The 19285-nt window shown below is 46.8% G+C and overlaps 1 protein-coding gene across 1 annotated transcript in view; it reads right to left on the bottom strand.

The window, feature by feature from the left end:
- cacna2d2a (calcium channel, voltage-dependent, alpha 2/delta subunit 2a) overlaps positions 1-19285 on the bottom strand; it is an 83978-nt gene that overhangs the window by 54692 nt on the left and 10001 nt on the right. Inside the window, exon 4 of the mRNA XM_077013686.1 lies at positions 1522-1566. Coding sequence (XP_076869801.1) covers positions 1522-1566 — 45 coding nt within the window. The remainder of the gene's footprint in view (positions 1-1521; positions 1567-19285) is intronic.

The raw sequence follows: 19285 nt of genomic DNA, 5'->3' as shown, positions 1-19285 counted from the left end.
TGCGTGGTGTATTTATCTAAAAAGCACAACTACACAATTCGGGTATAGGAGGAAATTTCTTTTTTAAAAGCTGAATTTGAAAATTAAGGGACTAATACAATCAATTTGAGAATCAATGGGATGGAGAAATGAATGAGAGAATAGAAGGAGTGTATAGACAAGTTGCATCAATACGAAATGCAGTTTGTTTTTGGGGTAAGTAATTTGACCAAGTTTGACTTTTGTAATTTGAAAATTAAGGAAGTTATTAAATTAATGGTTTCATGTGGGGGAGATGGAGATGAATGAAAAGAAAAAAGGATAGATGGATAAGTTGTCAATATGCAATGTATTTTTGTGTAAGTGATCTGGTTTTTTCACCAAGTTGGATAGATATTATGGGATTCCAATGGGAGGATGGAGGGATGAAGGAAAATATAAAGGGTGCCATCAGTAGGAAGTGCAGTATGGTGACTGAGCTTAGTTCAATCACTACAACATGATTAGTTCTATCTTTACAGCTGACGGAGTGAAAATAGAAAATGGATAAAAAAGAATGAAAACAAGAAAATGAAAGTCTGTTTAGCTGTTTAAGAGCACAATTAGTACATTTACAGTTCAGTGAGAACAGCAGTTTTAGTTCTATCTGTACAACCGAAGAAATTATAAATGGATTCCTATGAGAGGATGGAGAGATGAAAAAAGAATGAATAAAGAATCAGTGGGGGAAAAATGAATGGACCTTTAGTGCTATTAGAGCAGATTTTGTTATAACATTTTTGTTATATACCATTGGTTACTAAATATAAAACATGACCTGGAAGGCAGTGAAAAATTAATTGAAGTGAATGAGTGAACAGAAGGGATAAGAGAGAGGTGTGAAAAGTGGATGAAATGAATCAAGTTTGGTGGATTTATCTTGAAATTTGACAAAATGGGAGCAGTTTGAAAAATTGCCCCATGAAAGTCTATGGGAAAAAGTGGTCAGTCGGAGGCATAAAAAAGGTGGATATGGGTGGTGTATTTATCTAAAAAGCACAACTACACCATTTGGGTACATAGAAGGTTTGGGGTTTCTATCCTAAAAGCTGAACTTGAAAATTATGTATTAATTATACTATCAATGGGTTCCTATAGAAGGATGGAGGGATTAATGAAATGATAAAAAAAAGGATAAATGGAAGAGTGCAGTCAATTTGAAATGCAGTTTGGTGTTTGGGGTGAACTTTTGAATCATTTCACCAAGTTTGATTGCTGTAATGTGAATGGGGGAAAAGTGGCTAGAAGCATCAAAAAGAAAGATGCGGTTGGTCTGTGCCTCTTAATAGCACACACCATTCGGGAATAGGACGGGGGTTCCTAAAGTTTGGTGGTTCTATCTGAAAGCTGTCGAAAAAATAGCGGTCCAAAATTTGGGTGGAATAATAATCATAATAATAGTTTTAAAATGATAATAATGATAAAGATATTAAGAAGAAGAAGAAGAAGAACAGTAAGTTGACTTGACAGCCAAATTAAGCAAAACAAGTCAAATATACTTACGTAGTCAGCATCCACCTTGGAGTCATAGTACTGTATGTCACTCTCCTAAAAAAAAAGCAAAAAAGGACATATGTAAACAATGCAATACTGACAGAAACGATGTTTTGTTGAAACTATTAAGGAGGTCTTATTATGCATTTCTGTTTTTTGCCTTTCTGTTATTGTGTTATAAAGCTTGCTGTGCTTATAATGGTCTGCAAAGTAACAAATCCTGAACTAGAGTACAAACTAGACTGAGAAAAAAACACTTTTCTCTGAACTAGAGTACAAACTAGACTGAGAAAAAAACACTTTTCTCTGCTGCCTGAAATGCTTAACTGTAATTTAACTGCCATGGTTTTGTTGCAAGGTGACGCAGCCGTGGTACTCTTTGCATATTGCCTGTCAACTTGGCAAGCTTGGCCCGCCCTTACACGACACATAGCAAGTACTGGAGGCCATGTTGAGAAGAATGTGTTCTGTGTTGTGAAGAAAATTCTTCTTTGTACGTTCTGCCAAAGGTACAACCACAAAGAAGCCAGTTGAAATTCATTTTTAGCACCGTTCCCTTGTGTTCTAATTATTTTACTGTGCTACAAAAACTGTATGCAGCTAAAAGATGGTTTCTCGCCTATTTTAATACTCGAGGATGGGATAGTTCCAACGTTGGATGGCCCAGTGGAAGATTCAGGTTCAACACTGCATTATTATTTGTGGATTTGTGTTGCTTTAACAGGGTGCTACAAGTGTTCACGTTTGCAGCTGCTAGCTGCAGATAAGCTGTAGGCTTCTAGGCTAACAAGGCTAACTGGCTAATTTTACTGTTTTGTAATTGTTTTATTAATCATCTGCAGCCCCACTTTTACATATGGCTTTTTGTGGAAAAGTGATGTTTTTTATCACTAGATTTCGAACAGTGTTCAAATGGGGAGGTGGATTTATCACTATTAAATCCAATGCTATGGTCCCAATCCATGGTAGGTTTCCACTAACCAGCGTGCTAAGTTTCTTGCTAAGTCTGTATGCAGACCAGAAGACAAGGAATGCATAGGGGCGGAACCCCTCTGGTGGTTGACCAATCACAACAAAGCAGGCAAGCTGACAAATCAGCTCATACTGGCATCAGGAGGGAGTGGTGGGAGTCAGAGACTCTAACAGAGCATTTCAGATGGACCGTGAAATAAAATGCACAGTATGAAGGTATATTTTTTTCTGAAATAATAAAGAACATAGAAAATGAGCATAATGGGTCCTCTTTGCATCAGTTTATACTCAATCAGTGCCTGAATCTGCAGTGCAAATGTAACCTACACACACGGGTAAGAATGGGCCGGACCTTTGCCTGCTCCTCGGCTTTATTGCTTGCTAATGAAGGTTTGCAGTAATGAAATAAAGCCCCGCCCCCAGGCTCCTCTGGGGAGACTGAAACCGTAATCTGTCTTCATGCCATTTATCGTTTGGCGTTATTTCGGGTGCGGTGCGTGTTTGCTTAGTGAGAGATTTATTTTTGTTAAACAGATTAGCGCTCAGAGTCTGCAATGTTTCGGAATAGAGCAGTAAGTGTTCAAGGTCAAACGGAGAACGTGCTTAGACAACACAAAGAATCAGACATGACTGAGCATGGTGACTGGGCAGAGATCAGATTTGGGTCTGTAGACCAGGCTGGATATTATGCACGATAACTTTTACTAAGTGTAACAGACAATACTTGGTGGGTACTTTGGAGTAGTACTGCATTCTTTATTGTAGTGTAGTACTTATAGGTCAATATATCATCTATTTCTATCCAATTATTACTTCATGCTCAGTGCAAGGGAATTAGTTCATCAGAGTAGCTTGAAGCAGGTCACTGCAGCAGTTAGAGTTGAATGGAAATTACCACCCATTGTACAGATATATTGGAATCTGTCCTCAAATATGTGGCAGTCTGGTTGTGGAGTGCTTGAAAAATACACCAGCCAATATTCTATCTTGTCTCTGAAACGTCCTTGACACGATTTGTCGTCTATTTCCGCAGCAATTAGAACAAAATGTCCAACTATAGGAAAAAGAGCACAATTTTCTCAAACAAAAGAGAAGTCATTTTAAGATCAGGCCCAGATGTGAAGGGCCCGGCTCTGTTAAGTACAGCGCGTAGCTGTCATGTCACCCGGCTCTCTGAGCGGACGGGCCTGTGCCTTCTGTGCCGGCTTTTGAACGGAGGCTGGAGTGGCGTGTCCATCCGGCATGTGAGGCACACACACCCCGGGCACCCCGGGCCTGCTGGGAGAGCTCTGTGGGAGGTCACGCTCCCCCCCATACCCCCTCCCCTCTCCTCCACCCAGCCTTCCTTCACGCTCCCACAGAGGGCAGCCTTCCAAGGGCAGCCGCACTCTGGATGGTTAAGTGTGACATGTGAGACTTGATTTTTAAAATATTTTGTATGTGTCTCCCCCTCCCCTTCTCTCTCTCTCTCTCTCTCTCTCTCTCTCTCTCTCTCTCTCTCTCCTCATTTTGGTTCTTTGCCAGATGTTCCTCCGTTCCGAACACACTCACACTAAGCTGTCCTCTCTGGATGTAGAGAAAGAAATGGCGCAAGGGAGAGAGGGAGAGAGCTAGAGGAGTGAACCCCACTGGCTGTCAGGTCAGGAGGAGAGCCCCCCCAACCCCACCCACCCCACCCCACCACGTCTGGCCAAGAGGAAGTACAGTCTGCCTCCTCTCTCACTAGCTTTTATCCCATTAGCCAAATGCACACACCAGCTCCCCAATGATCACACACACAAACACACGCAGCCCTTTCTCCTTCCCAGACAGACCAGCAACACACACACACACACACACACACACACACACACACACACACACACACACACACACACACACACACACACACACACACACACACACACAGGCAAAGACAGCATGCACAAGAGAAAGAGTTAATAATAAAAGATGAAAAGGATGAGTGCATGATAAAAAGACAGAAAACAATGGAGCAAGAAAGAGAAAGAGAGAGAGATGGCAGAGGACTTGAGTGAGTCCAGTGGCCTGCAATGTGTGTGTGTGTATACAAGTGTGAGCATGTACACCTGTGTGCGTGTGTGTGTGTGTGCTGGAGTGCTGACTCCATGTGTCCGTGTGTTTGCTCCACGACCTTAACGACTCCCTCTGCGGCTTCACTCTTGCTCCGCACGTGACAGCCAACACCACACCGCACTGACATGCCTGTTATACAGCACATCAGACTGCAGCACCGTGTGTGTGTGTGTGTGTGTGTGTGTGTGTGTGTGTGTGTGTGTGTGTGTGTGTGCGTGTGCGTGTGTGTGTGTGTGCGTGTGCTGTTTTTTCCTAAATCAACGCCCAAGTTAAATCCTCTGAGGCTCTGGAACCCAGTGTGTGCTGTGCTAACAGGGCCCCCGTGTATGTTCCAGTCTGGCCCTAATTCACCCAGTGCACTGATTCAGTGTGGACACCAACCTAACATGCAGCTGCTTGATGGAATGATGTGAGCCAGGTCATGTGATGAAGACAAACATGACTCAGGAGACACAGAGGACACACGTATTAGGGACAGTCCTCACTCACTATGATTGGGCTAGCAGAGCCATCTGCTGGAGTTGCTCTCTCTCTAGCTCTGCTAATGTCACTCGGATTACTAAAACACACTTATTAAAACAGGGACAGCAGTCAGCCAGACTTAAAAATGTACACACTCACTCATCCTCATATTCACACACCCACACAAACGTACGATTACACAGGCCTACCCCAACATTCCTTAAATGTATGTACATATTTGCACGCATTATCCGTGCAAATCTGTACCCCTTTCCCCATCTCCATGAGACACTAACCAGACGAGGTCACATGACCACTGTCCTCCAGCCTTCACTCTTCATGTAGCTGGGGCCACTGCAGGTTAGCTCGTGCCACTGTTGCCATAGTAACAGACCCCTAACGTGGATTTATCCTAACTCTCTCCCATTCTCTCTGGAAGCCTTCACACAGGACAGTGGGGAAGAGCCCACCCAACACCTTACACAACTACAACACTCATCCCCACACCTTACACAACTACAGCACCCATCCACACACCTTACACAACTACAGCACCCATCCACACACCTTACACAACTACAGCACTCATCCCCACACCTCACACAACTACAACACTCATCCCCACACCTCACACAACTACAGCACTCATCCCCACACCTTACACAACTACAACACTCATCCCCACATCTTACACAACTACAGCACTCATCCCCACACCTTACACAACTACAACACTCATCCCCACACCTTACACAACTACAACACTCATCCCCACACCTCACACAACTACAACACCCATCCCCACACCTTACACAACTACAGCACTCATCCACACACCTCACACAACTACAGCACTCATCCCCACACCTCACACAACTACAACACTCATCGACACACCTTACACAACTACAGCACTCATCCCCATGCCTTACACAACTACAGCACTCATCCCCACACCTCACACAACTACAACACTCATCCCCACACCTTACACAACTACAACACTCATCCCCACACCTCACACAACTACAGCACTCATCCCCACACCTCACACAACTACAGCACTCATTCCCATGCCTTACACAACTACAGCACTCATCCCCACACCTCACACAACTACAACACTCATCCCCACACCTTACACAATTACAACACTCATCCCCACACCTTACACAACTACAACACTCATCCCCACACCTTACACAACTACAACACTCATCCCCACACCTCACACAACTACAACACCCATACCCACACCTTACACAACTACAGCACTCATCCACACACCTCACACAACTACAGCACTCATCCACACACCTCACACAACTACAGCACTCATCCCCACGCCTTACACAACTACAACACTCATCCCCTCACCTCACACAACTACAGCACCCATCCCCACACCTCACACAACTACAGCACCCATCCCCATGCCTCACACAACTACAACACTCATCCCCTCACCTCACACAACTACAGCACCCATCCCCACGCCTTACACAACTACAACACTCATCCCCTCACCTCACACAACTACAGCACTCATCCCCACACCTCACACAACTACAGCACTCATTCCCACGCCTTACACAACTACAGCACTCATCCCCACACCTCACACAACTACAACACTCATCCCCACACCTTACACAATTACAACACTCACCCCCACACCTTACACAACTACAGCACTCATCCCCACACCTTACACAACTACAACACTCATCCCCACACCTTACACAACTACAACACTCATCCCCACACCTCACAGAACTACAACACCCATACCCACACCTTACACAACTACAGCACTCATCCACACACCTCACACAACTACAGCACTCATCCACACACCTCACACAACTACAGCACTCATCCCCACGCCTTACACAACTACAACACTCATCCCCTCACCTCACACAACTACAGCACCCATCCCCACGCCTTACACAACTACAACACTCATCCCCTCACCTCACACAACTACAGCACTCATCCACACACCTCACACCACTACAGCACTCATCCCCACACCTTACACAACTACAACACTCATCCCCTCACCTCACACAACTACAGCACCCATCCCCACGCCTTACACAACTACAACACTCATCCCCTCACCTCACACAACTACAGCACCCATCCCCACGCCTCACACAACTACAACACTCATCCCCACACCTTACACAACTACAACACTCATCCCCACACCTTACACAACTACAACACTCATCCCCACACCTTACACAACTACAACACTCATCCCCACACCTCACAAAACTACAACACCCATACCCACACCTTACACAACTACAGCACTCATCCACACACCTCACACAACTACAGCACTCATCCCCACGCCTTACACAACTACAACACTCATCCCCTCACCTCACACAACTACAGCACCCATCCCCACGCCTTACACAACTACAACACTCATCCCCTCACCTCACACAACTACAGCACTCATCCACACACCTCACACCACTACAGCACTCATCCCCACACCTTACACAACTACAACACTCATCCCCTCACCTCACACAACTACAGCACCCATCCCCACGCCTTACACAACTACAACACTCATCCCCTCACCTCACACAACTACAGCACCCATCCCCACGCCTCACACAACTACAACACTCATCCCCACACCTTACACAACTACAACACTCATCCCCACACCTCACACAACTACAGCACTCATCCACACACCTCACACAACTACAGCACTCATCCACACACCTCACACAACTACAGCACTCATCTTCACGCCTTACACAACTACAACACTCATCCCCTCACCTCACACAACTACAGCACCCATCCCCACACCTTACACAACTACAACACTCATCCCCTCACCTCACACAACTACAGCACTCATCCCCACACCTCACACAACTACAGCACCCATCCCCACGCCTCACACAACTACAACACTCATCCCCTCACCTCACACAACTACAGCACCCATCCCCACACCTTACACAACTACAACACTCATCCCCTCACCTCACACAACTACAGCACTCATCCCCACACCTCACACAACTACAGCACCCATCCCCACGCCTCACACAACTACAATACTCATCCCCTCACCTCACACAACTACAGCACCCATCCCCACGCCTTACACAACTACAACACTCATCCCCTCACCTCACACAACTACAGCACCCATCCCCACGCCTCACACAACTACAACACTTATCCCCACACCTTACACAACTACAACACTCATCCCCACGCCTTACACAACTACAACACTCATCCCCTCACCTCACACAACTACAGCACCCATCCCCACGCCTTACACAACTACAAAACTCATCCCCACGCCTTACACAACTACAACACTCATCCCCTCACCTCACACAACTACAGCACTCATCCCCACACCTCACACAACTACAGCACCCATCCCCACACCTTACACAACTACAACACCCATCCCCACACCTTACACAACTACAGCACTCATCCCCATGCCTTACACAACTACAACACTCATCCCCTCACACAACTACAGCACCCATCCCCTCGCCTTACACAACTACAACACCCATCCCCACACCTTACACAACTACAGCACCCATCCCCACACCTTACACAACTACAACACTCATCCCCTCACCTCACACAACTACAGCACTCATCCCCACACCTCACACAACTACAGCACCCATCCCCACGCCTCACACAACTACAATACTCATCCCCTCACCTCACACAACTACAGCACCCATCCCCACGCCTTACACAACTACAACACTCATCCCCTCACCTCACACAACTACAGCACCCATCCCCACGCCTCACACAACTACAACACTTATCCCCACACCTTACACAACTACAACACTCATCCCCACGCCTTACACAACTACAACACTCATCCCCTCACCTCACACAACTACAGCACCCATCCCCACGCCTTACACAACTACAAAACTCATCCCCACGCCTTACACAACTACAACACTCATCCCCTCACCTCACACAACTACAGCACTCATCCCCACACCTCACACAACTACAGCACCCATCCCCACACCTTACACAACTACAACACCCATCCCCACACCTTACACAACTACAGCACTCATCCCCATGCCTTACACAACTACAACACTCATCCCCTCACACAACTACAGCACCCATCCCCTCGCCTTACACAACTACAACACCCATCCCCACACCTTACACAACTACAGCACCCATCCCCACGCCTTACACAACTACAACACTCATCCCCTCACCTCACACAACTACAGCACTCATCCCCACACCTCACACAACTACAGCACCCATCCCCACGCCTTACACAACTACAACACTCATCCCCTCACCTCACACAACTACAGCACTCATCCCCACACCTCACACAACTACAACACTCATCCCCTCACCTCACACAACTACAGCACCCATCCCCACACCTTACACAACTACAGCACTCATCCCCTCACCTCACACAACTACAGCACTCATCCCCACACCTTACACAGCTACAGCACTCATCCCCTCACCTTACACAACTACAGCACTCATCCCCACACCTTACACAACTACAGCACCCATCCCCACACCTTACACAACTACAGCACCCATCCCCACACCTCACACAACTACAGCACTCATCCCCTCACCTCACACAACTACAGCACTCATCCCCACACCTCACACAACTACAGCACTCATCCCCACACCTTACACAACTACAACACTCATCCCCACACCTCACACAACTACAGCACTCATCCCCACACCTTACACAACTACAACACTCATCCCCACACCTCACACAACTACAACACCCATCCCCACACCTCACACAACTACAACACCCATACCCACACCTTACACAACTACAACACTCATCCCCTCACCTCACACAACTACAGCACCCATCCCCACGCCTTACACAACTACAACACCCATCCCCACACCTCACACAACTACAGCACCCATCCCCACGCCTTACACAACTACAACACTCATCCCCACGCCTTACACAACTACAGCACTCATCCCCACACCTTACACAACTACTACACTCATCCCCACACCTCACACAACTACAGCACCCATCCCCACACCTTACACAACTACAACACTCATCCCCACACCTCACACAACTACAGCACTCATCCCCTCACCTTACACAACTACAGCACTCATCCCCACACCTTACACAACTACAACACTCATCCCCACACCTCACACAACTACAACACCCATCCCCACACCTCACACAACTACAACACCCATACCCACACCTTACACAACTACAACACTCATCCCCTCACCTCACACAACTACAGCACCCATCCCCACGCCTTACACAACTACAACACTCATCCCCACGCTTTACACAACTACAGCACTCATCCCCACACCTTACACAACTACTACACTCATCCCCACACCTTACACAACTACAACACTCATCCCCACACCTCACAGAACTACAACACCCATACCCACACCTTACACAACTACAGCACTCATCCACACACCTCACACAACTACAGCACTCATCCACACACCTCACACAACTACAACACTCATCCCCACACCTTACACAACTACAACACTCATCCCCACACCTTACACAACTACAACACTCATCCCCACACCTCACAGAACTACAACACCCATACCCACACCTTACACAACTACAGCACTCATCCACACACCTCACACAACTACAGCACTCATCCACACACCTCACACAACTACAGCACTCATCCCCACGCCTTACACAACTACAACACTCATCCCCACACCTCACACAACTACAACACCCATCCCCACACCTCACACAACTACAACACCCATACCCACACCTTACACAACTACAACACTCATCCCCTCACCTCACACAACTACAGCACCCATCCCCACGCCTTACACAACTACAACACCCATCCCCACACCTCACACAACTACAGCACCCATCCCCACGCCTTACACAACTACAGCACTCATCCCCTCACCTCACACAACTACAGCACTCATCCCCTCACCTCACACAACTACAGCACCCATCCCCACACTTTACACAACTACAACACTCATCCACACACCTCACACAACTACAGCACTCATCCCCACACCTCACACATTTACAGCACCCATCCCCACACCTTACACAACTACAGCACTCATCCCTCACCTCACACAACTACAGCACTCATCCCCACACCTTACACAACTACAGCACTCATCCACACACCTCACACAACTACAGCACCCATCCCCACACCTTACACAACTACAGCACTCATCCCCTCACCTCACACAACTACAGCACTCATCCCCTCACCTCACACAACTACAGCACCCATCCCCACACTTTACACAACTACAACACTCATCCACACACCTCACACAACTACAGCACCCATCCCCACGCCTTACACAACTACAGCACTCATCCCCTCACCTCACACAACTACAGCACTCATCCCCTCACCTCACACAACTACAGCACCCATCCCCACACTTTACACAACTACAACACTCATCCACACACCTCACACAACTACAGCACTCATCCCCACACCTCACACATTTACAGCACCCATCCCCACACCTTACACAACTACAGCACTCATCCCTCACCTCACACAACTACAGCACTCATCCCCACACCTTACACAACTACAGCACTCATCCACACACCTCACACAACTACAGCACCCATCCCCACACCTTACACAACTACAGCACTCATCCCCTCACCTCACACAACTACAGCACTCATCCCCTCACCTCACACAACTACAGCACCCATCCCCACACTTTACACAACTACAACACTCATCCACACACCTCACACAACTACAGCACTCATCCCCACACCTCACACATTTACAGCACCCATCCCCACACCTTACACAACTACAGCACTCATCCCTCACCTCACACAACTACAGCACTCATCCCCACACCTTACACAACTACAGCACTCATCCACACACCTCACACAACTACAACACCCATCCCCACACCTTACACAACTACAGCACTCATCCCTCACCTCACACAACTACAGCACTCATCCCCTAACCTTACACAACTACAACACTCATCCACACACCTCACACAACTACAACACCCATCCCCACACCTTACACAACTTCAGGTGCCCATTTAAACTGCACATCACACTCCATCCCTCCTCCCTCTTGCATTCTTGCGAGCTCTCCTGATAAGTTGGAACACGCTGACATTTAAATGGCAAATGATCTCTGTGTTACCTGCGGAGACAGCTTTGATTTGCACCCATATCTCCCCCAGACACACACACTAATTAGTTTATAATTACAGGACACACACACACACCCACACACACATGAAACACATGTAGCACATGCGCACAACCACACACACACACACACACACACACACACACTGATTGCCTGTTCTGGTCTTTCAAAAACAGGGCACAAAGGATTTATCTCTGCAAGAGGGTCAAGCGTTAATAGTTGCCAAAGCTGCTTCTAGTTCTGGTATAGATATTCAACTGCCTTGCTGAAAGTTTGTAAATCTGAAGAACAAATCCATTGAGAACATGAATCAACCACATTTTAGGAGGTTATAAAGAGACTGTGTGTGTGTGTGTGTGTGTGTGTGTGTGTGTGTGTGTGTGTGTATGTTCATCTAGCCTAAAATCTAATGCAACAATACATCACATACAGTACACTACATGCAATACGTAATAAAGTACAACTGTGTGTTTTTGTGGACAAAAAACGGGAGGTAATACAGTTCAAGTATAGCAGTCAGCACGTGGGCAGCATCTTTAATCATCGCTTTAAAAGTCACGTGGACGTAAATATTGTACATTTGGCTGGTCTACGTTATGAGAACTTGGCGTCTGGGATCTATAAGGAGCACTGAGGTTAAGCTCAGCAGTGTATTTGAACATCGGGCATTCAGACTTCAGATCAGAGAGCTTACAATGGATCTCTTAATAGAAATTGACTTATTATCAAACATTCATTAGGCCTTACACTGGCCAGAGAGAGTGTGGGAGACATGAATGAGAGAGAGAGAGAGAGAGAGAGAGAGAGATTACCCAAAGACACAAAAGCTTACACCCAGTCACATTACTCCACTGTCCTTGAGCCTGTCCTCTACGAGGATAGGACGGAGGGATGGGTGGAGAGGAATAGATTGGAGGAGAGAGAAATAGAGAGGAAGAGGGAGTGGGAGAGAGAGAGGGAGAGAGGAAGAGAGAGAGGGAGTGAAAGAACGCAGCTGGCGGTTCAGGAATCACTTTTTTCTTGGCTATATGGTTTGTAATCCTGTCTGATGTGGTGAAATACTGCAAATACAGACACTGTCCAACACGTTCACGTCCCAATTTCAGACAAGCGCCGATAACAGAAATGTTAAGTCCAAATGCAAAGTGATGGATACACAATAATGCACAATTGTGCCATTCTGAATTATGGATAAGCCTGTTTGCGAAGAACATACAAAGATAAAATATCAAAGTTAAAATGTGGAGCTGTCGGAGTGGGAAATTCTGACAGCGTGAGTTAAATGTAAGAGTGTGCACGCTTTTCCACTTCATTTGAATTGAGCATTTATTAGTATATTTACATGACAGTGGGGACATTTAGGTCTTCAAAGCTGATCTCTGACCAGCTGAAGAGAACCAGTCTGATCAACAGTGGCTACGGGATGTGGGTGACCGTGTTCTGGTGTCCCCGTGTTGAGAGCAGACAGGACGCAGACCCCACAGCAGGGGAAAGTGGGTCTGTCGATGCTCACGGGGCCGTGCTTGCGTGGGGGGGGGTTCACGTGGGGGGGTTTTCATGGCTGGAGTGGGAGGAGAAGGATTCCAGAATCCAGGACAGGGGTGGGAGGGAGTCTGGGGGAAATGGGTGAAAATGGGTGAGGAGATGCATATCGAGGGCACGGGAGGCACGGGGGAATGGGGTCAAGGGGACGGCCATCGAACCCTGTGGACCTGCGGGGCAGGAGAGAGGGGAGCTCCCAGGAAGATCCTGCCCGGTTTGGAGCTCAGGGGTGGAGGGACAGCTGGAGGGGAGAGGTCAAGGACATGGGGCTTGCGGTGCAGGTCCTGGGGAGTGGAGCCAGACCCAGGTGGAGGAGAGGGGGTGGAGGGAGGGGGGTGGAGGTGGAAGCTCAGGTGGAGAGTAAGGAGGCCAAGCAGAGTGGGGGTCGTAACAATTTGTTGCTCTGGAGAAGACTGTCCTCGTTTTGAAAGTGAAGCTAGCATCTGCAGGGCTGTTTGGGAGATCTTTACTAAGTTAGATGCACTACCCTGCCCTCTGAACTGAACAGGACAATGACATTGTTTTGCATTTTCCAGAGTTGGATGTGGTATTAGATAAATCGAGGTATGAATTTTTGTTTTACTGTTATATTGCATGTCTCCATATTCATTATTAACAGTAAAAAATAGAGCAAAATATAGATCTATATGTACAGAAACCTGAGGCGTATTGTACATGTGCATATGTCTGTACATACAGTACAAGCCTGGCACAGACTTACAGACATTACACCAATATCAGTAACAAAATGGCTGGTGGTAAGTGTGACTCTTGTAGTGTGAACAGTTCCTGTCTTCCTTGGTTAAGTTTATAGTTCTGGATGGTTCAGACAGACGTTGGGGAATATGGTGCCTGTCTGGTTTAGTAGTTCGAGGGATAGTCTGGTAGACTGGGCGTATATGAACCTGCAGTGTTTACCAGACAGGAGGTGTGAGGTTTGTGGCAGGGGTGAGTGGTAACCCTGTGAATGCTCCTGTCTGTCTGGAGGGAGAACGTTCTATACGTGGCCTCTGGGGACGGCAGCTAAAGCCCAACTGGGCGTTGTTGATTATCCTCTGAGTAGCTGTGCGATCATCATTAATGCATCAACTACACCACACTGCGATCCACAATATCAGGGTGCTCTCTGTTGTCCAGTGCACAATGCCATCCGCCATGTCAGGTCTATGTAATGCAACCATAAAAGGTCATCTCTGCTCCATCTCTGCTGGCTTCTGATCGCACACTTATATTCTCTGCACTTCACTGGAAGTGAAATGGAATATTATGGGAGTATGGCAGGGAGTATCTCAGGGAGTATGCCAGGGAGTATACCAGGGTGTATGTCAGGGAGTATGTCAGGGAGTATACCAGGGTGTATGGCAGGGAGTATGGCAGGGAGTATGCCAGGGAGTATGGCAGGGAGTATGCCATTCTCGGAGTGACAACATGCCCATGTGGTAGCCGCGACCCCATCGCTACCATCTCCACCACACGCTAGCATCTCTCGCATCTCCCATTCACTCGGCATCAGACGGCTTCCCCGGCCCATGGCTTCGTAGTTTCAGAATCAGCCATGCTTCTAGAAGCTTCTTCTTCATGCAAACAGCACCTGCTTGCCTTTTTTAAGCATTGTCAGTCAGTTCACACGAGAGGCAACTACCAATATATCTGGACCTGTTGCACCTAGCAGGAGTGGCCAGGATCTGCAGCGACAGGTTCACACAAACACGCGCTTTGTAAAATATCGCAAATCGATTCCTGAAATTGCAGCTGTGAATGTAATTTTAACAGCGTGGTGGTTCAAGAGCCACACAATGTAACCAGAACTCAACCCCCCCCCACCTCGCAAAATGAGTAACGGCACTCCGGGCTGTTGCCATGGTTGCTATATTAGTGTCAGACACAGGCCACCTTTTCTGCTCCACCCTGTTGGAGAGTGACATGGCAAAAACCTCCTCCACTTACAGGAGCTGGGGAGGAGAGGAGGAGGAGGATGAGGAAGAGGATGAGGAAGAGGATGAGGAAGAGAGAAGGAGGAAGAGAGAAGGAGAGATCTCACTAAGCAATTAAGCCAGTGCAGCAAACGGAATATCTTATGAACCTGAAAGTGAAAATATTGTCAGTATAAGATACAGGTTCAGTATTTCTTTCCGAGAATAATTAGATTTTTCTGACATTTTCTTTTTGTGAGTTTTGAAACGTGAACTTGAAGTAATCGTGAAGGCTGATGGGTTATTTTGCTCCCTTCAAGCATTTTCTAAGGCTGAACGATTTATAGGAAACGTGTAATTCAGATTTTGGCTAATAAGGCAGTTGCATGTTACATTCTTAAGGATCCTGTTAAGAATCTTGACAACGGTGGTAATCATGAATAATTAAAACCACAGCTGGTGCAGTTTAATTATTTTATTCTTCTTTATTTGGATTTCAATAAGTCAACGTGCCTAAGCACACAGCAGTAGCTCCACCTCCACAGGAATACTGGAGTAACACTAACATGGAAAAGGGGCGGAGCAGATCAGGTCAGAGGTCAACCTGGACAGTGGGCGTGTACCAAGCCAGGACTGGAAAGAGTCGCACTACAGAAGAATTCAAGTACAACAGCAAAGTCAGGGCGGCATTTTCATCGATAAAAACATTTGCGCGCTTATATTTTGTTCTTGCTTCCAAAATTCGTTCCTAAAAGATCCCAAACGGAACTTCAACACCCAGATCTTACGGGCGCTATAGCTGTGTTAAAGCCCATTAAAACACTTCTGTTGATGGTTTTCAGACCTGCTGGAGCGCGTGCGTGGCGGGGACCCGAGGGCGCGGCTCGCTCGTCAGCTAGCGACCCTGATCCCGGGGCTTTCGCGCGATTACAGAGCACTCGAGCCCCGCGCAGATGTTCGTTTGTATGCCAATAAACAGCTACACGGACGGATTAAAAAGCTAAAATAGGCAGCAGCGACTCGGGGAGCGGCGTTCACCGTGCGCATCGGCGCGCCACACAGACACGCCTCGCTGCTTATCGACGAGGAGCCAGGCTGGCAGGCCTATGGGGCAGGGCTTCTGCGTCAATTTGAGTGAAAAACAAAGAAACTCTCTTAAAATGTCTCTTAATATACGTGCTTTGTTGCATCTATGAGATCCTATTTTCTTTATTTTTCCTTTTATATGTAGTGGCAAGTGAAAAGCATAAAGATGATTTACATGTGGGAGGCATGACCTGCTGTTTATGGCATTATGGCAGACATTTGAAAATTACCTCAGGTTTAGACCAAGCTGTCTGTCAATGGCCTGCTTTCTTCTAATGAAGAAATTACCATTTTTTCTTTGAGCGATTTCTTTCTCAAAACCCCCCTTATGCCCCCCCCCTTCCCCCTCCCCCAATGGGTTTTCCTATCAGATCACCACAGCTAAAGAAGGCAAAATCTCTGGAATAACCCAGAGACTCTGTCCCACTGCACTCTGGGTAATGTGTTTCCTTATTATCTGACAGGGTTTCACTGAAGACTTCCATGTTTGGCCACAGATAATATCACAGTAGTGCATGAACACGTTGTCTGCACATGCACATGTGAAAACAAAACACACACACACACACACACACACACAAATACACACATCCACTCCCCAACCAGCCTAATCTGATATAGATGTGTGAGGCAGAAACAACCAAGATAAACGTGCCAAACCTATATTAACACTATCATAGAGATTGGGGGGGAGGTGTTGAATTTTTCTCCCTTTTATTACTCTCTTGTCCTCTCTATCTCCCACTCTCTCTCTCTTTCTCTCTCTCTCTCTCTGTCTCTTTCTCTGTCCATCGCACCAGATCACGTCCACGCTGCTGCAAGTATCTGCCCATGTTGACATTTGTCCTTTCTCGTTCTTCTAGTCACTCTTCCTCTCCTCCTTCGCTCTCGTCTCTCTGAAGGAGGACTCGTGTGCCAGGAAGCGGCCGCGCCTCTCCAGGGCCAGGCCGGAGTGGCCAATCAACAATCAGCAACAGGCGGCTAGAAGCGTGTTATTTGCGACCCCTCTAATCATTCCCATCGAATGGCACCGAAGTCCCTCAAAAACTGGCAACAGCGATTAAGGAGACCTGTGTCAGCCAAGGACACGAGTGAAATTGGGGGGGGGCGCTGATCAACAGAGCACAGAGACACATACACAATCTAACGTAAAGGAAGCGGACATGGGTCAGGTTCTTTTCCAGTGGACACAGATAAGGATAAATTCAAAAGATGATCTAAAATGTCTTTTAACAATTAGCTATTGGTACGGACAATTACAATCACGTCTCCTCTCAACTGGATATCAGTAACATATCTGGCAGTTCCATCATCCAATGAAAAACATGTTTAACAAAGTATAACAAATAAAATTTCAAATCTCTACTTAGTATTTTAATAATGTACAACCAAAAGTGCAAAAAGTGCATGTACTACACTGACTATGGATGTCTTAGTCTGGGAGAAAATGTTATCCCAAAATATATATCCCACTATTCTTACTCATTAACATGCAAAAACATGTTTTTTACTTCCCATAAACATTTAGAGAAATGTAACTTTACAAATGTTCACATAATATATGCAATATTTCAATCACAATTTCATTCAATGCCTAACTAACTGTGAAATAAAGCTATGTGAGTTCTTGAGTAACTTTTGTTGAAGGACATTAAAAGGGTGTAATTCATTATACAAAGTTCATACATGAACATACATGAGTCTAATTCACAGCATGGGTTTAAAGAAGGTTTGTAGGTATCTATTTTGTGTGTGTGTGTGTGTGTGTGTGTGTGTGTTGTTATGGTACTTATCTGTGATCTGTGTGGGTATCATGCTGGGCCCCATTTCCCAATATCATCATTGTTTTAAGATCATCTTAAAATAGAGAGAGTGGTTAATTGTGATACTCGCTCGACCATTTCAAGATCATCTTTGCTTTACGATGCTTTGGGGAAATTCAGCCCTGTTCATTTATGAAGCTCTATAACCATTAAAGCCTTGGACAGTCAACCAAAAAAGGGGGGAGTGGGAGGGATGTGTGTGGGGGGCTGTGTGTGCAGCTGTGTGTGTGTGGGGGGCTGCATATGTGTGGGGCTGTGTATGTTTGGGGGGAGGATGTGTGTGTGTGTGTGTGTGTGTGTGTGTGTGTGTGTGTGTGTGTGTGGAGGGGTGTGTGTATGTGAGATGTGTGTGTGGGGGCTGTATGTGTGGGGCTGTTTGTGGGATGTGTGTATGCGTGGATGTGTGTTTGTGTGTGTGTGGATGTGTGTGTGGAAGTGTGTGTGTGTGTGTGTGTGCGCGCGTCTCTCCTCTACTGCTACGTGAGCTCATCTCTTCACTTAATACCACCCTGTCCTCTCTCCACTTTCTCTCCAACCTGCCGGCACAGGCTTAGAGCCTGCACACACACACACACACACACGCACACAC

The sequence above is a fragment of the Brachyhypopomus gauderio genome, chromosome 8, assembly GCF_052324685.1.
Source record: "Brachyhypopomus gauderio isolate BG-103 chromosome 8, BGAUD_0.2, whole genome shotgun sequence".
Taxonomy (NCBI): domain Eukaryota; kingdom Metazoa; phylum Chordata; class Actinopteri; order Gymnotiformes; family Hypopomidae; genus Brachyhypopomus; species Brachyhypopomus gauderio.
Note: the sequence above shows the minus strand (reverse complement) of the source record. Positions and strands in the feature narration are given on the sequence as shown.